Consider the following 20,444-nt stretch of genomic DNA (forward strand, 5'->3'; position numbering starts at 1 on the left):
TTTTCCCCTGATTTAAAAATTCAATAATGACATATTCACAAGTGGGGAGCATAGGAGAAAAGTAGTAGGAAAATGAACGTTCAACTAGTACTAAAATTCCCACCTTCCAGGTCTATCTTCCTATATCCTATTTCCATTTTACCTTCATCACAGTGTATGATGATAGATTAAGAGTGGAAGGGAATTCTAAGGGCCATCTAGTCTGCTTCTTTTATTTTAAAGATGTGGAAACTGTTGAGAGTGATAAAACCAGAATTTACACCCAGGTCCTCTTGCTTCTAAATGCAGCTTTCTTTCAGATATACGAAACTTCTTCCAAATTTGGTACTACTCTAGTGTTTCCAAATAAATGTTTCATTTTAGAGGTATAATATTTCAACAGCCAATATATCCCAACTCTTTCATATCTTAGTAGTACCCATTTTGCTGTAGATTCTGTTTTATGCTTTGGATGATACAAAGCAAAAGAGATCTACCTTCAGGAAGAATATGTTTAGAGGGAAAGATAATGAGTTCTGTTTTGAACATACTGAATTAACTATGGGATATCCAGGCAAAATGGTAGTTAGAGAACCAAGATTGGAACTCAAGAGAAGGAAATGGTCTGGATAGTATAAACCTCAGAGTCACTTGCATTGAGATGCTAACTGAATCCATGGAAGCTGATGAGGTCACCAAATGAGAGCATGGAGAAAAAAATTAAAAGAGGGCTTAGTATAGAGTGAGGTTTGTATATTATGATCCAACAAAAGGAGACTGAGAAAGACTATTCAGACTGATGGCACTGAGCTAAGTTTTAAGAGAAAAACCCAAAGAAGGAAGAGGTAGGCAACAATGTCAAATGCTGTAGAAAGCTTCAGTCAAGAAGGCTGAGGATCAAGAAAGAATCACATTGTTGTTGTTCTTTAGTAATTTTCAATTGTGTCCAATTTTCTGTGGATTTTGAGAGTTTTCTTGACAAAGATAGTGGAATGGTTTGTCATTTCCTTTTCCAGATCATTTTATAAATAAACTGAAGTAAATGGGGTTAAGTGACTTCCCCAAGGTCACATATCTAATAAGTGTCTAAGTTTGGATTTGAACTCGTCTTCCTGATTTTAGTCACTAAAAAGGGGCCAGGAAATTTAGAAATCTTAATTAATTAATTATTAATGATTCTGGAGACCAGTCTCAGTTGCAACATGAGATAGGAAGCCAGATTACTATGAAAGCAAGAAGTGAATGGAATGAGAGAATTAGAAGTAACAAGTACAGACAGTTATTTTTTAGGTATTTGAATGAGAATAGAGGGATGGTAAAGTCTAGTGAATGATGGATTTTTTTTTTTTTAAGGAAATGAATTTGTGGTTTCTTATAAGGAACTCCTGGTGAGGTAATACTTCTGTCTGAGCAGATCACTACTTGCTCTATAACTTGTAATCTTAGAATGTTTCCTGGGGCAATATTTGACTTGATACTATTGTAACATAGCCTATACAGGTCATTCAGGCCTTGGAGCCTGAAAGCTGAAACTTCCTGATTCTGTGGCCAGCTCTCTGGCCATATCTTCCTTTTTCTCAAAGTGATAAGATGTATTTTATCAACCTAAAGAAATATTTACACTTTTTAAAACATGAATCTGCAATCCAAAGGAATGACTAATGATGGAACTTTAAGCACAAATGCAAGATCATTTAAGAAGATGGTAATGGTGGGTGTCCAGACTTCCCAAAAAATGATTTATGAGATTGACTTTGTAGGTATTGACACTTGGTGATAGGTTGAGGATGAATCATAGTTAAAGCTGAAAAGGATGGGAGAAATTATCTTGCCCCAATAAACACCTTCATTGTTCAGATAGGCTCACCCATTTGGGGATTAAGTCATTTGTAAGAAAGTTATGAAATCTTTACTGATGATTCCAGGAATCAGAAGTATTCTGAGTTGTATGGAACCTCAGAGACTGAATATAAATCTCTTCTATAAAAACCTTAAAAATAGTTATCTGGCCTTTGGTAGAAAGTATTCAGGGAGGGGATGCAAATCCCTGTCAAGACAGTGTAAGCTATTCCTGGAAAGCACTGATTACATAATTGTTAACAATAACAATTATGGAATCAGTGTTTCTTTCATTAAGACTAAATTAGCCTTCTAGAAATTTCTACCTGTAGGTTCCTGGGTTCTGAGGACTGGGACCAAGCTGGACAGAGCTAATAACTCTCCCTTCTAATGGCCTGGGTCTTTTAAACAAACTTCAGAGAACATGAACCCATGGTCCTTCATTAATGTGGCTGCCTTCCTTAGGAAAGTCTCAGTGTTCTTGTTAACAGGTGGTACTGAAACCTTAACACACTTTGCAAATGGTCTGACCAGTGCAAAGTAAAATGGGACAATCACCTTCCTGCTCCTAGATGCTCCACCTCTTAAAGCAGTCTGAAATCGGGATATCTTCTTGGCTGTCTTTTCACACCTTTGACTCAGACTGAGCTTTCATTTGCCATCTATGAAAAAAAATGCTCATAACTTTTTCAGACAAACTGCTGTCTAGCCGTGTCTTACTCACCTTTTACTGGTCAAGATGATTTTATTTGAACCCAAATGAAAAACTTACTTTATTAAAATTTAAACTTCATTTCAGCATAATGGTCTCCTCAAAATTATCATTAACTCCTCACTCTCCCCACGTTCATTCTTTGCCAAGTCCTATCTATTCCGCTTCCTCCAAATCTCTCACATCTACAGGATCTACAGGATAGATATAGAGCTAGAAGAGGCTTTTGAATCTAATCCCCTCATCTTAAAGACTAGGATATTGAGGTTGTGACTACTCTAGATTCATGTCTTCCCCAATGACAAGTTCAGAACTCTATCTACTACCAAGTCTCTCCATTCCTCATCCCCACTCCCTCTCACCCTCAGTAACTCCAACTACTGCTATAGCCTCTTATTTAGCTTCCCAGTCTCAAGCCTCCACCTTTTTACACTCATTCTCTGTATCAGTGATATCAAACTCAAGAGAAAGAACAGTACAGAAGAATCCTTGTGGCTACATATTGACATGAAAAAAAAAATCCAAAGCAAATTAACATTATCTATGTTATATAGTATTTTTATTTACTTTGTTAAATGTTTCCCAAAGACACTTTAATCTAGTTCCCCCTCATTTCTGACATTTCTGTTCTATATCCTTATTAAATTAATATTTCTTAAGTCCAGATGTTTCCCCTTTGCTCATAAAGTAATAATAGTAAGGTCACTTACTATTTTACCTCTAGGATAACATAAAAACTTCTTGGTTTGCCATTTAGAGTCCTTTACAGCTGGACTCTAATCCAATTTTATAGACTGATCATTATACTATTCCATCTCATTTGCCCTCTAATCTGGCAATATTGGTAGAGGTAGGATTCCCCATATATCACATCTGTATCCCTGATAGTCTCATCTCTTCCTACTCCTCCAAAAATCCCTAGGTTTCTTGAAAGCACTGTTTAAAGATTACCTTTTAAACAGTAGCCTTTCCTGATCTCCCTAGGTCAAAAAATCAATTAGGGAGGAGTAAAAGTATTGTCTGAGGCAGCTGGGTGATGAAATTATAAGCCACTGACTTGGAATCAGGAAGACTTATCTGAGTCTGAACCTTAATTCCTGAGTCTGAATATGGCCTCAGAAACTTAGTAGCTATATACATCTAAAAATGAGCCGGAGAGGGAAAAGGCAAAGCAATTCAATATCTCTGCCAAGAAATCCCCAAAATGGAGTTATTGAGAGTCAAATACAACTGAACAACAAAAAAAGAATTTTTAAATTGTTTCATCAGGTACCTGCAGTTAAAATTCCTGATCTCCCCAATTATTAGTGGGACAAAAAAACAATTAATGAAGAGTAAATGTATTGCCTAGATCAAAGCTTCTTAAACTGTTGTTTACAACTCCATAAGTGAATGTATAACTGAATGTGGGGGTCATGGGATTATTATTTATTACTAATAAATAATTTATTTGGATATCTTTTTAAGTTTCCTATAAACCTAGGGTTGTGTAAAAATTTCTTGGGCAAGGAGTTATGAGTGGAAAAAGTTTAAGAATCCCTGGCTTAGATAGTTTCATTGAAATTAAAAATAATTTAGCCTTTTACTAATGAACTTCTCTGACCTCAGCTAGGACAATCTTCAGATGATACACAGTCAGTTGGTGGGCTTATGCTTAGAGATTAATAAAAGCTGCAGGAATTAGGACTTTGATGACAGAACCTCTGGACAGCTAATCATCTTCATATTATATCTGAGTTCTTAGTGCTTAGTATAGCACCCTGCCCATACATAAAAGATCTATGATTTCATCATCAGGGGAGGTTCTTTATTTGGAAATTTCTCTATGGACACAGCTCACAACTCATCTTTAACTTCTTAGGCAAGTCCTAGGGAGATACTTGAGGTACTAAGGTTAAATTGCTCAGTCACATAGCTTATGAGTATCAGAAGTGGGATTTGAATCTAGGTTTTCCTGATACTAACTCCAGAACTTTAACCATCCTACTCATAGTAGGAAAGTCATAGACAAGAACTGGAATAGATCATGGATGGTAGAGTTTTGAAATTGTGAATGATTAAAATCACCCATAATCCCACAGGAAATCAAGACAAAGTCAGTGGGCAGCACCAACTCTCTATATCACTGAGAAGTGAGCAAAGTGGTCTATCTCTGGAACATGTTGCTTCTCCTATATGTGTCCGTCCTCTCCTCCATTTACTCTCTCCTTGTCCACCTCTATTTTCTTTCCCACCAGGTGCTCAGTGTCTGAGTGATTTTTCTAGCATGACCTCCCAACAAAGTCTACTTTCAGGAAATTATAACAATAGTTCATATTCTGATAAATAATATTAATGGCACAAGATGCATAATATTTTAAGGTTAATAGAATGGTTTTGTCATGGCAAAGGTAAGTAGCAGTAAGGTAGGAAGTAAGAGAAGTATAAACACACATATTATTTCAGATAAAAAATGGAGATTAGAGTGATTACTTGACTTAACACCGATTTGTCAGTCACATAGCTAACAAATGCCAGGGCTGAGATTTGAATTCAGTTCTCCTGATCCCAAATGAGGTACACTTTCTACTACATTATATTGTATCTCACAACTTTGGCTCCTCTGATGCCTCCTTCCATAATGATGTACAACTGTTTATTCTTTCTCATTATAGAAACATAAGCAACAGGATAATGAATTTAGAGTTGCCCTGATTGGGACATTTGATAGGTAAGGAAACAAATACCCAAAGAGATCAATTGTCTTGGCTTAGGTCACATGGCCAAGTAGCCACAAAGTCTGGAAGAAGTGTCAAATCTCTCAATGTTCAATTCTTTTCCCTTTACAACATTTGCTTCTAGGCCCTTCACAGCTTCTTGGATTCAGCAGATGACAAAATGAATAGTAGAGTTAATAAAAGGTAGAAAGTCATGAAAGAGATTGTGAAGCTCAATGCAATTTTCACTTATTATTAGCAATCTTGAGAGCCAGAAAGGTAGCTTTGGACCCCAGTGGTTTTCAATTATCTATCTAATTTGGCCCATGTGGAAATAATCTGAATGCTACTTTTATAATGAAAGCTTTAACTTTTCCTTAATTATTTGCACACAGTCTTGAGATGTAATATTTTAATAAAAAAAGAAATTTTTTTAGTAAGATGAAGATTTGGGCTATTAAATCTTTTGGAAATGTGGTTTCTGTATTCAGTATTTAGTTTAAAAATACATAACAAAATATTTTGTGTATGTGGATATAACCAACCCCCTATTCTGAAGGGTACAACACAAATTCATATATGGAAGAATTTTCTTTGAAGGGGAAGTAAATATCTTTTCTAAAACAAAACAAGAGATGTTAGTGAAGTGATTATTCAATACTAGTGCTAGGCTTATACGAGAAACACAGTCGAGATAAGATAGAACAGATTCCTTCAAGAAGCTTAAACAGTACAGTAAGAGATCATATTCTAATCATGATCCTTTTTTCTATGACTTTGCCTCATAATTCTACAGAATTTGGTCTATCCAGCTTTAAAATAATAATAATAAATAAGTAACATTTATACTATTATCCCCATTTTATAGATGTAGTAAATGAGGCAAAGAAATTAAGGTACTTGCCCAGGATCACATAGCTACTCAGTGTTTGAAGCTGGATTTGAATTTAGATGTTTTTTACTGAAGGACCACTGCTCTAATCACTGCACCACCCAGCAGATTTCTTAACCCATTTGAATGTGTAATTGTACCATAGCTGGAGGTATAAATGAATTTTTTAAATGACATGGAAACAGACGAGATATGATGTGACTCATTAAAAAAAAAAAGTAAACTATCAAAAGTGAAAGACATCTGTCCTACCAAAATATAATTAAAATTGCCTACAAGTAAGAAAACCTTTATCTGCATTCCACTCATGAGTGAAAAAGCTGGTTACCTGTATTTACAGCTATATATGTTCACTCGACCTGCTGGTGAAGGACTTGGGGTGTTGACAAGCACATCAGCAACATAGAGCTGATCATCTTCATTGGTATATTCAAGAACTATCACATAGTGGTCAACTTGAGGAATGCTCAGAGTCAGCTGCAACTCAATCTATAGAAATAGTTAATGGAAACAGAGAATTACCACAATATAACACATACAGGAGACTTTTACATTTTTTTGAGTAGACAAAGTTATTAGAGGATCTCAGAAATGTTAAAGAAATACCATTATACATGAGTATGCAAAAATCCGTCTTGGATGATTTCACATATGTAATGGGTATCATATTTCTTGCTTTCTCAATGGGTAGAGAAGAGGGTGAAAGGAAAGAGATAATTTGGAACTTAAAATCAAAATAAGAATTTTTTTAAAGTGCCATTGTATGAAGGGAGCATATTCTTCTTAAGGTTCTGCTCAAAAGGTTTCTAAAAGGGGGGGGGGGAGAGGGAGTTAGCTAGCATTTAAATAACTCTTTAAAGGTCTGTAAAGCACCTCATATCTCATTTAATCCTTACAACTCTCCAAGGCAGGTGCTATTATTATTTTCCCTTTACAGATGTGGAAACTGAAATTGAGAGCTCTTTTGTGACTTGCTTGGTCATACAGCTAGTATGTGTGCAGCAAAATTCAAACTCAGATCTTCCTGACACCAAATCTAGCTATGTTATTTCTCCAGTCACAAGAAACCCCCAAGACTAAAAGAATCTATAACTCCTGGGCATTGGCTCAGTGTTGTGTTAGACTTCGGATGTAGTTGAGCCTGTATCAGAACCATAGTTCTCAGCCTTCTGTACCATCCCTGGGCTCTACTTAATAGCTCCAAGTGGTCACCAGTTAAATCTAACCTTCCTGCCAGTGTTATCTTCCAAGAGCCCCAGTTCAGTTGTTTTTCGGTGAGGTCTGAATCTTAATGACCCTATTTGGAGATTTCTTGGCAAAAGTTTAGAGTGGTTTGGCATTTCTTTCTTCAGCTCTTTTTATAGACGAGAAAACAGGGCTAAATGACTTTCCTAGGGTTCACACAGTTAATAAGTATCTGAAGCTAGATTTGAACTCAGGAAAATGGATCTTGTTGACTTCAGGCCTAGCACTCTATTCACTGAAACATCTACTTAACTGTTCTGGTAATGCTGTGCCTTTATTTGATTTATTATTTGTATGGTCCTAAGTACAACTGTCAGTGAATTCTTGAAATTGTTTCTGTGGGAAGTTAATATTGACCATTGGGTCTACCACAGCTTTTTATTACTTTTCTTAATGTACTCTCCATAGGATATCTTTTCAATGGCTTCTTGGAAATGTTTGCTATATATGAAATGGCTAAAAATAATGGGATTTTAGAAATTTGGACAAAAGGTAAGAAAAAGGGTACATGTTATCTTTTCTTCTTCCTATTATCATTAATCATGGATTATATTTATTTTTAAAACTTCCTGTTATTTTTATAGGTGTCTTGTGGTTTTATATCATATTATTTTCCAAATATATCCCTCTTACTGCCCTACCCAAAAGGCCATCTCTTGCAACAAAATTGTTTATTTTGCACCAGAGGAATTTTAAATGAAATCAGTGTGAATCTACATGGAGGTCTCTAGGCTGGAGGCTCTTAATCTGTAATGAATCTCTCCTGGTGAAGCCTAAGGATCCCTTCTCAGAATGATGCTTTTAAAAACATAAAATGAAACACATAAGATTATCAAGGAAAATAATTACATTGAAATAAAGTTGTCAACATATTTAAAAAAAAAAACTTCATAAATCCCAGAATAAGAATCCCTACTTTTATGGCATTCCATAACACTCTTCATAGATGATATGCTTTTACTAAATCTGCAGAGGAACCAAATTAGAAGAAAAGGTTAACATGATGACAGACTTGGTATTCAAAATTATTTAGCTTCAAAAAGTCAATGATTGAGAAGATCTGACTTGATAGCAGTTCATGTAGAAGGAGACATATTGGGGCACAGGGATATATTAAATGATACCTAACATGGCTTTGAGCAAATAGTGCAAAGAAATTTCTAAAATTTAACATGATCTTTTTAGATCATTTGGGATTTAATTCACGTGGGGACCTCCTAGCATGGAAAATTCATTCATGAATGCAGACTGGCTATCCAATACCTTATCTGTAGTTTTTAATCTCTGACAATTACTTGAGGACATTGAAAGTTTCCTTGCCCATATTTTTATAGCTAGTGAGTGTCAGGGAGAATCTAAACCCAGGTTTCAAGACAATAGCAATAAAAGCACAGCATTCAGATTGAAGGAAAGTATATGTGGCAGGGAGGGGATGGGGAGAAGGGGATTGGACTCAGTGATCTCTAAGGTCTCCCTTCCAGTTCTAAATCTCTGATTCCATGAAGTTATAATTCCATCATACTCTACACTGCCTCTCAAAGTACTGCTATTGCCTTTCTAGGCCTAGGTACCATATTTTGAAAAATATTGATAAGCATTGAATGTCCATAGAAGTATGAGCAGGACAGTAAGATCTGGAAGCTACATTGTGAAAAGCGCTTTGTAAATTTTCAAATGCTGTACAAATGTGAGCTGTGATCATCAAGTTCATTCTTATGGGAGTAATTTAGGGATGTGTAATCTCTAGAAAAGACTTAAAGGGATGTGATCATGCCCTGAGTATTTGAGAATTTACTGTGTGACTCTGGCTAAGTCATTTAATCTCATTAAGTCTTGGTTTCCTCATTTTGCAAATGAGGAAACTGAATTCAGTGGCTTCTAAAGTCCCTTCCAGATTGAAATCTATGATTCTATAAGCCTAGGACTGTTATGAGGAAGAAGTACTAAATTAACTCTGTATAACTCTAGCACAAAGGGTCAAACTAGAACCATGAGATCCAATCCATCCAGCTGATTGTTTTTATATGATAAACTCCAAATATAGGTATTTTGTTTTTGTTTTTACATTTTTAATTGTCTCATAAGCCATACAAAAACAAGATTTAGACTTCAGGCTATAATCTATTGATCTCTGACCCAAAAAAACAGACATAGGATCTATGGTTGGAAGTTTCAGGGAGTTTATATTGAATTTTGCCTCAAAATAAAAAGCAGTTTTCTAGTACCTAGAGCTGACCAAAAAAAAAAAAAAAAAAAAAAAAAGGCTATCTGGATTTTTTCTGAGTGGGCCAGCATTAGAAATGTTCAAGCAAAGATTGATTACCAGCGGAATATTGGAAGGCAGTTTGGACTAAATGACTTGTGAGCTGTTTTCTCAGCTCTAAGATTATGACCCTATGAATTTCTGGATGGCAAACAGTAGCTATTTCACCTGAAATACAGAAAAAGCATCATCTCTATAATGGGAAAATTTTGATAATAGCCAGAATCCCAGATGTGAATTTTATGCATTATCCAAAAAATCTATATTCATCCTCTTTACTCTCTAGCTCCAGCAGCAAAGAACTGCCTTTCATAAAGCTGAGGAATTAACACAATGCTGAATCAGAGGAAGGGACATTTCCTAATGAATCACTAGCACCATATCCTGGAAGACCTGCCATGACCAACAGATCCCAGTTGCTTGGAGATCATTGAAGTGGGTCTTTTAAGAAAAATTTTTTTTAAAAAAATCATAATGTATAGCCTCTATACACAAGAGATCATAGAAATAGAAATAAAAGGATTTCAGAAATAATTTAACTTAGAGCTTCTTAAACATGGGGGTCTGAGAACTTGTTTTATAAAATATTTTGATAACCATATTTGAATATAATTGGTTTCTTTTGAAATCTTATATATCTCATTTTATGCTTTTAAAAACATTATTCTGAGAACAGACTTCCCCAGACACCCAAATAAGGCAATCACATTCCTGACTGTCAAATAAAATGTTAAAAATAAGTAAATTTTTAAAAGGGGGTCAGTGAGGTGGCACGTTGATTAAAGCACCTGCATTGGAGTCAGGAGGACCTGAGTTCAAATCCAGACTCCAACATTTATTAGTTGTGTGACCCTGGGCAAATTATTTAATCCCCATTGCCTTTTACACACACATACAAAAAAAAAAAAAATCAATTCATCTAATCACTTCATTTTACAGATAAGATTAACTAAAATAATCACACAACTGCCCAGAATGAGCATTATGATGACATAGTCCCTAATGTAGTCAATGTGAAATGTGATTGTACTTAAAATGTGTTCTTTCACTTGTTCCCAAAAGAACTTTTCTCCCCTACAATTTAAAATAATGAACACCAAAAAAGCAATGGAAATAAAGGGATAGAATTTTAATCATGTCATACATGGTAGCCTGTTTTCTTCTTAAGACTTAAATAAATAACATTTTAAAATCTGTGAATATAATGCTATTAAGTATCAAGGAACTCACAGAAAGAAAAAAAGTCAGAGATGGGTGTCAACCTGTACTCTAACTAATCACACCCTGTGGTTTAGCTGCCACAGATGTGAGCATGAGGAATTTAGCCATTACAGATGGTTAATTCCTTAGCCTAAGGGAAAGGAGAGGCACTGCTAGGCAGTTTAAGGGACCTTAATGTGAAAGTCCACCTTTTCCAGAGGTCTTTTAGGTCTTTTATGCTATATATATATATATATATATATATATATATAATATCTTTTAGATAGCATCTCAGACACCAGAATTGTTGGGGGAAAGGGATTGGGAGAATGAAGAGAGACTCTTATTTTAAAACCAAAGGGTGTGAAGGTCAGGAGGAACAAGATAAGATCCTCCAGACATGACATTCTAAGTTGATGGAAGGAACTGCGACATAGAGTTTCCCTCTTACATGAGGGTGAAGGTGCTTAGCTTAGATCCAAAGAAAATGGACTGGTAACTGATGCTGATGGAGGCAGCTTGTGTAGCCCATAGGGTGTTGGACTTGGTCTTAGGAAAACATTCTAGCTGTGTGGTTCTTGAAAAGTCACTTAAGCTCTGTAAGCCTCAGTTTCCTTATCTGTAAAATGATAATAATAATAATGATAGAATTGTTGGGAGGATAGGGTGAAAGAACATGTGCAAAACAGTTTGTAAACCTTGAAATACTATGTGAAGGTCACTATAATTCTTAATATAATGGAGCTTGAGGAAATAGTTTGACTAGTGATAGTCAATAGTAATAGTAATAGAAAGTGATGTGTGAGAAAAATCCTCCAAGTCCCTCTTAACTTAGGAAAAGCTCTGAAAAAGGAATATATAACCTAAGTCTGTTTGTTTTAAGACAGAAATAAGGACATGGTGGGAAGTGGCATCTGTTATCAATGAGAAAATAAGTCTGAAAACCAACCTCTCTCCCACTGATGTCAGCCATGATGGGAAGTTCAGGGGTGGGCTTCCGAGTTGCCAACACTTGCGGCATTCCATTAAGCAGGAAGCGTTCTGCTTCACAAGCCAAGGCACAGGCAAATCTGGTCACTGGCAAATGCTGATAAAGCAGGCAACTTAAATAAGAAAGAAAAGCAGAGAACAGTTAGTGAATGTAGATCATATTCTAATAAAAATAATAGCAGCTAGCATCTATATAACACTTATTATGGGCCAGGCACTGAGGTACATACCTTACCATCCACCTCATTTGATTCTCACAACAATTCTGAAATGTAAGTGCTATTACAGAGATCATACATTAATAATAGTAGTAGTAGTAGCAGTAGCTAGCTTGTGTATAGCATCTACTATGTGCCAGGCACTGTGCTAAATACTTTTATTAAGTACAATTAGAATCTCATTTAATCCTTACAAAACCCTGGGTTAGGTCTTATAGCACAAATCATAGTTTATAGTAATAATGATGATGATGATGATAGTAAGTAGAATTTATATAGCACCTACTATGTGCTGAGCATTGTACTAAGTACTTGACAATTATTACATTTTAATCCTCACAAAAATCCTGGGTTAGGTCTTGTAGGACAGATCATAGATTAATAATAATAATGATGATGAAGATAGTAGCTAGAATTTATATAGCACCTATTATGTGCTAGACATTGAGTTAAACATTTTTACAATTATTACCTCATTTGTTCCTCAAAATAATTCTAGAAGGTAGGTGTTATTATTAGTTGAGGAAACTGAGGTTAAACAACCTGCTTAGGGTCATATAGCTGCTAGGTCTTTAAAGTTAGATTTGAACTCAGGTTTTTCTGACCCTTAGGCCCAATGCTCTATCCACTGAACCACCTAGCTATCTCAATTAGCAATCACTTATTAAGCACCTGCTATGGATCAGGCACTTTTCTAGAGGCTATTTATGTAGCATTAAAAAATACAATAGTCCCTGTTTTCAAAAAAGCCTATGTTCTTATATCTTCTTATATAGCTTATATTCTCTCTATTATATCCACTATGAACACACAGTGTCAAAATTTATTCAGCTTAGGCAGGGAGGCAGATTTCCTCTAAGGATTCCCATTCATCCTTCAGATGATTCTAACTATGTGACTTCCATGAAACAATTTAGGATTCTATTTCAAGCTCAACTATCCATAGGGAGATACCCAAGAAGCATCCCTTGACATTTCCACATATCATATTGGAAAGTGATAAGTGTTATTCCAGATAACGTTTACCAAGTACTTTAAGATTCTTGGTTATATAAAAGACACAATGTTCCTGCAGATTAAAACCGCAGTAATTACTGTGAGCTGGCAATACAGAATGTCAAAGTGCAGCTGTGTTTTTGAGGCTTTCTCAGGCAGAATTTCTGCATTACAAGCTAATGATTTAAGTGAACTTGAAAAGCTTTTTTCAGCTGATGTCATTGGACAAGAAGACTATATTCCAACTTGGAGGCAGCCAGGTGGTGCAGTGGTTAAAATCTAGGAATCTGGAAGACTCAACTTCATGAGTTCAAATCTGACCTCAGACATTTAGTGACTGTGGGTAGATCACTTTTTCCTATTTATCTCAGTTTTCTCATCTGAAAAATAAGCCGCAGAAGGAAGTGACAACTCATTCTAATATGTTTGCCAAGAAACCCCAAATGAGGCCACAAAGAGTTGAATCAACAGAACAACAAAAAAACTCCATAAAAATACAAACTTCTCTTCGATAGGTCCTGAGTAGGCACAGGGCTCTGTGATTGGTAACTGCAAGATTGAAGCTTCGTAATAGTCACTGGGAAGGAGCACCAGGTAATCCTAATTAAAAGAAGGAGAGGAGAGTATACATATTTTTTTAATGGTACATTTTCATAAGGAAATAATAAAATCATTCAAGGTGTGAATAACATTTCCCTGATTTACATACTTATCAGTATTTGTGTTCTCCATGCTGACTTTGGAGTCTATATATAGAACTGGATTGGTCAGGGACCAGACCATGATTTCATTGGTATAGGTGAGTTTTGCTTAAACCAGATTAAAATTGTTTGGGTCCTGATCAACTCAGATTGAATGTAAATGTAATATTTTCTGCTTTGGCCAGAAACACTGAGGGTCTTCCCCTCCCTAATTTATTTAATTTTTAGACTAAGTGAAAGAGGAGATTCTTTGCCTAAATTGCTACCCAGCCTTAATTACCAAATGGGTGCAGCCTCAATCAAACTGAGACCTGTTGAAGACCTTAACTTAAAAAGGCCAAGGTCTCCATTTCATCCAAGACCATCCTTAATCATCTTTATCTGTAGCTTGCCACTGGACCCAGATGGCTCTGGATGAGAAAGTGAGACAGGCAATGTTGCACAGCCCTCCCTCACTTAAATCCAATTCCTTTGCATATTATGGCATCCTCCCTGATGTCATGGTCTTCTTCGAGAACGAAGGACAAACAATAACAACAAAATGTAATTGGAAAGTATTTAACAAAAATAAGTAATAACATAATGAAACATAAATAATGTTTATATTTTTATAAACAGCCAGTAGGGATTTTTATATATAATTTAGTGGCCTTATTTCTATTTTAATTTGACACTATCAGTGTTGGAACTCTCAAATAAGGCAACTGTCTCTTCCACTAAGAGTCTGGCATATAATCTCAGAGTTGTCCAGATTGAGTGATAATTTAAATGACTTTCCCAGGTTCATATAGACAGTATGTTTCAGAGAAGACTTCAATGCAAGTCTTCCTGATTTTATACTAGTTCTTTATCAACTAACACTCTTTGTTTCTATAGCATATAGATAATTAATACTACATTTTCAGGCTTAAAGATTCAATTTTCAATGTAAAAAAATAATATAAAGGCAAAATTTTATTGTCTCTAAGTTATATGTATATTTTAAATTAGGAATCAAAAAAAGAAAAAATATCTTTAACCAGTGACACTAAAAATTATATACTAGGTGTCCTCAAAGACTTGGTGCAGTTTTAAGTTACTAAAAATTAGTCTATTCAAGACTAAGACTTTTGGAATATTCTACATAGGTATTGTCACTATATTAGGAGTAGTGAATTTTCTTTTTTTTTTTTAATTTCTGTAGTATATTAACACTCAGAAAACACTACCATGTTAAGTAATGATTTGTAGCCCTAATGAAACATGTAACTAAAATGACCTAAACTGTGGCTTAAGAAATAAGGAAGATGTATAAATTCCTCTGTGCGTTTACCAAGCTAAACCCACAATGAAAATCTGGCCAGTTTTTCAGAAAAGAAGCAAGGCTCAAAATAAGAAGTTCTGGCATGAATGGATATGAAAGTATTTATGTGTGTCCCTATATCATTCCAAAAGACACATGTGAAACATCCTGACTGGGGAGTAATACTTGCAAAGACTATTGATTTTTTTCCCCTTCCCATTGGTCCATTTGGAACAGCATTTGGAACAGCACTCACAGGAAAAGAAAAAGGTAAGTGATAAGAAGGTTGTTTCAGTGGATTCTCAAATGCAAATGTACCAACCACACACTCAGCAGAATACCATATCAATGATATGGCTGATAATAAAAAATACAAATTAATACTAAATTTCATTAATATGAACACATTGCTAATCTACCATAGTTTTAAGAGTATTTAAAATCTGACAAACTGCATTTAAAGACAAAATGAATTATCCTGTCAACTTTAATTCCTATCATGTTTTCAGAACTACCCTGTATTAACTCAGATTCTTAGATAACTCTTCTTGGGTAGAAAGTAAGAAGCCTGACTTTTCCACATGGACAAAATGACTTTTAATTAGGATTACTAACAGACACAGCTACTATGTATTATTTGTTAATGTTTTTCTCAACCTCAATCTAAACAAAATCTGTTGTCTTGATAAGAGCCTATTGGCATATCAAAATACTGTGTTAGTTTGGCAAAGGATATGTTGTTTCTGCAATTACTCTTGTTTCCAGGGCTAAAGTTGGAGCTTTTAAGTTTATCTTTAATAAGAAAGACCTTAACAGACAGTTAACAGAAAGAAACTATTAAGTTGAAAAAATATGAATCAGCGTCAGTACAATCAATTAACTAGGGTAAAGAGTGTATCAAGGAAGGAAGATATAACCTGTTGTATTAAGGTACTACTTTTTTCATATAAATCAGTTTAATACTGAAAGGAGCAGAAAAAGTATTTCAATGTAAAAAAAAAATCATTCCCAAAGAGATCCTAAAAGAGAAAAAAGGACCCACATGTGCAAAAATGTTTGTAGCAGCTCTTTTTCTTGTGGCAAGGAATTGGAAATTGAATGGCTGCTCATCAGGTGAAGAATGGCTGAATAAAGGTATATGAATGTAACAGAATATTATTATTCTATGAGAAATAATGAGCAGGCTGATTTTTAGAAAAGGTTGGAGAGATTTACATGAACTGATACAGAATAAGGTGAGCAGTACAAGAAGAATGTTGTATACAGCAGTAGCAAGACTATGTGATGATCAACTATGATAGACTTAGCTCTTTTCAGCAGTACAGTGATCCAAGACTATTCTAATAGACTTGGACTGAAAAATGCCATCTGCATCCAGAGAATGTACTTTGGAGACCAAATATAGAACAAAGCATACTGTTTTCACCTTTTTGTTTCGTCTTTTCTCTCTCATGGTTTTTCCCTTTTGTTCTGATTTTTCTTTCCCAACATGACTAATATGGAAATATGTTTAAAATTCTTGTACATGTATAACCTATATCAGATTGCTTGCTGTCTTGGGGAAGAGAGAGACAAGGAAGGGAGGGGAAAATTGCTTCTGTATTTGAAGAATATTCTTCAAACAAATGAATGAAACTTTCGGGTTTATTTTGGTTTGGTTTTTTGGTGAGGGAGTTGGGAGTAAGTAACTTGCCTAGTCACACAGCTATTATGTTTCAGTTGAAGTAAAAAAGGCAGCAGTAGCAATCATGCTCTCAGACAAAGCAAAAGCAAAAATAGATTTTATTAAAAGGGACAAACAGGGAAACTACATCTTGCTTAAAAAAAAAAAGAACTATAGAGAATGAAATAATATCAATACTAAACATATCTGCACCAAATGGCATGGCATTCACATTCTTAAAGAAAAAGTTAAATAGATGAAATAGACTGTAAACTGTTCAACTTTTCCCTCTTAGAACTAGATAAATCTAACCAGAAAATACATAAGAAAGAAGTCAAAAAGATGAATAGAATCTAAGAAAATTCAGATATAATAGACCTCTGGAGAAACAATGGAAGAGAAAGAAGTATAACTTGTTCTCAGCTGTAAATGGCATCTTCATTAAAATTGCCCATAAAAACCTAATAACTAAATCCAGAAATAAAGGAATATTAAATGAACGCTTTCAGATGATAATACAATAAAATTATATTTAATAAAGGGCTTTGAAAGCATAGATTAGTAGCTAGTTGGTAATAGCTATTTGAAAAATAATTGGGTCAAAAGACAAGTAATAGAAATAATCAACAATTACATTAAAGAGAATGACAACAATGAGAAAATATAAAAAAATTTGTAGGATGTAGCTAAAATAGTAGTTAGGGGAAAATTTATATCTCTAAATATATATATATATATATACATATATATGTGTATATATATATATATATATCAATAAAAAGAAAAAGAGTAGATCAATGAATTGGGCATGAAATAAAGAAAACCTAGGGGAAAAAAAGAACATATTAAAAATGTTTTATTAAACACCAAAATGGAAATCCTGGAAACCAAAGGAAAAATTAATTAAATTGAAAGTAAAATTTAAAAAATTATCAAAATGATAAATAAAACTAGGAACTGTTTTATGAAGAAAAACTCTAATAAAATAGATAAACAACTGGTTAATTTGATTTTAAAAAGAAGAAAACCAAATCACTAGTTTCAAAAATGAAAAGGGTAAATGTACCCCCAATGAAGAAGAAATTAAAGCAATTATTAGGAGTTATTTTGCTGAATTACATATTAGTAAACCTGACAATATAAGTGAAATGGATGAAAATTCACAAAAATAAAAGTTGCCCAGATTAGAAGATAAGGAATACTTAAAATACTTAATATAACTTAAATACTTAAGTATTTAGAGTACTTAAATAACCCTATCTTAGAAAATAAATTAAACAATCCATTAATGAGCTCTCTAAGAAAAAAATTTCATAGGACCAGATGGATTTATAAGTGAATTTAAAAAACAATCCTAATACTGTATAAATTACTTGAAAATTATGTAAAAGGGGGCTTACTAAATTCCTTTTAGGACACAAATATGATATTACTATCTAAAGTAGGAAAAGCAAAAACAGAGATATAGATCAATTTCCTTAATTAACAGCAATACAAAAAAAAATTAAATAAAATACTAGCAAGGAGATTACAGCAATATATCATAAAGATAATATTCTATGACCAGGTGTCATTTGTACTAGGAATGGAGGGCTAATTCAATATTAGGAAAATTATCAGCATAACTGACCATATCAATAACAACAATAACAAATATCATATTACTGTATATCTACAGTTGCAAAAAAACTATGGCAAAATGCAACACCTATTCTTATTAACAGTAGAAAACACAGGAAATCAATAGAGCCTTTCTTAAAATGTTAAGTAATACCTATCTAAATTCAAATTGTGTGGAGAAAACTTTTCAAAGTTCCTTGGACAGGAAGGAGATCAAATCAATCAATACCTTAAAAAACTAATTCAGGCTATTCAGTGGAAGGCCAAATATTAAAGCTGAAATTAAAATACTTTGGTCATATAATGAGAAGTAGGATTCATTGGAAAAGATTGATTGATGGTGGGAAAGATTAATGGCAAAAACAGAAGAGAACAGCAGAGAATACTAATGGTACACAGAGTCGCAAAAACTGAACAATTGAATTAACAAAATCTATTTAAAATCAAGAGCAAGCATTAAGTGTAATGGGATTAAACTTGAAGACTTACCAATAAGATCAGGAGTGAAGCAAAGAAGTCTATTATTACTACTATTATTCAATGTTGTACTAGAAATGCTAGCTAAAGCAATGAGAACAAAAATTAATTAAAGAAATAAAAATAAGCAAAGAGGAAACAAAAGTATCACTCTTTGAAGATGATATGATGATATATTTAGAAAACCCTACAGAATCAACTAAAAAAAAAAAAAAACTAGCTAAAATAATTAAAAGCAAATTTGCCGGATACAAAATAAATCCACATAAATCATCAGCAATTCTATATACTCCCAACAAAACTTAGCAAGAAGAGATAGAGAAATTCTATTTCAAATAATTACAGACAATTTAATATACTTGGGAATCTACCTGTGAAGACAAACCCAGGGATTATAAGACGACAATTGCAAAACACTTTTCAAAGAAATAAAAAACATCTAAATAATTGGAGAAATATTAATTGCTCATGATTAGTCCAAGTCGATATAATAAAAATGGTAATTATGCCTGTTAATTTCCTTACTCAATGCCACACCAACCAAACTACCAAAGAATTATTTTATAGAGCTAGAAAAAATAATAACAGAGCTCATCTTGAATAACAAAAAGTCAAAAATATAAAAGGAAGGCAGACTAGCAGTTCCAAGTTTCAAATTATTTTACAATTGGTAATCATGAAAACAATCTGGTAGTGGCTAAGAAACAGAGTGGCATATAAGTGGAATAGAATAGATACAAAATACATATTAGTAAAAGACCATAGCAAAATTGATAAACCCAAAGAGTCAAGCTTCTGGAGTAAGAATTCAACATTAAAAAAAACTGCAGGGAAAACTAGAAAGCAGTTTGGGAAAAAACTAGGCATCGACCAACATCTCACATCATATAACAAGATCAGATCAAAATGGATAAATGATATAGAAACAAAGAGGACAATGTCACAAATAAGTGGTAAGTTGAGGGGAGTGTGGAAAAATGTACTTGTCAGATCTATAGATAAGGAAAGAGTTTATGACCAAGCAAAAGGCAGAGGGGGACTATGAAAAGTAAAATAGTTCCTTTTGATTACACAAAATTAAAATTTTTTGCACCAACAAAATTAATGCAGCCAAAATTAGAAGCAAAAAAGGAAACTAGAAAAAAATTTCATCAAGTTTCTCTGATAAAGGCCTCATTTCTCAAATATATGGGCAGTGAAAATTATAAAAATAAGAGCCATTCCCCACTTGATAGTAATTCTTTTTGTGGTGACAAGAAAATGGAAATTGAGGGGATGCCCATCAATTGAAGAATGATTGAATAAATTGTGGTATATTATTGTGATGGAATACTATTATGTTATAAGAAATTATAAGCAGGATGATTTCAGTAAAACTTGGGAAGATTTTTGTGAACTGATACAAAATGAAATGAGGAAAACCAGAAGAAATTGTCCACAGTAAAGCAATATTAAAAGGATGATCAACTGTGAAAGATTTAGCTTCTATGATCAAGACAATGATCCAAGATAATTTCAACGGACTCATAATGAAAAATTCTATTCACTTCCAGAAAGAGAGATGATGAACTCTGAATGCAGATTGAAATACATTTTTTACTTTATTTTTATTGTTTTATTTTGTTTGTGTTTTCTCTTGCAACATGACTAATATAGAAATATACTTTGTTT

At 33.9% G+C, this 20,444-nt stretch overlaps 1 protein-coding gene across 1 annotated transcript in view; it reads right to left on the reverse strand.

The window, feature by feature from the left end:
* The window catches only part of LAMA3 (laminin subunit alpha 3), a 299,158-nt gene that overhangs the window by 124,070 nt on the left and 154,644 nt on the right, over nt 1-20,444 (reverse strand). Inside the window, exons 25-27 of the mRNA XM_051970336.1 lie at nt 13,533-13,630; nt 11,776-11,929; nt 6,447-6,607 (exon numbers count right to left, since the gene is read on the reverse strand). Coding sequence (XP_051826296.1) covers nt 6,447-6,607; nt 11,776-11,929; nt 13,533-13,630 — 413 coding nt within the window. The remainder of the gene's footprint in view (nt 1-6,446; nt 6,608-11,775; nt 11,930-13,532; nt 13,631-20,444) is intronic.

This window comes from Antechinus flavipes, chromosome 1 (genome assembly GCF_016432865.1).
Source record: "Antechinus flavipes isolate AdamAnt ecotype Samford, QLD, Australia chromosome 1, AdamAnt_v2, whole genome shotgun sequence".
NCBI lineage: Eukaryota > Metazoa > Chordata > Mammalia > Dasyuromorphia > Dasyuridae > Antechinus > Antechinus flavipes.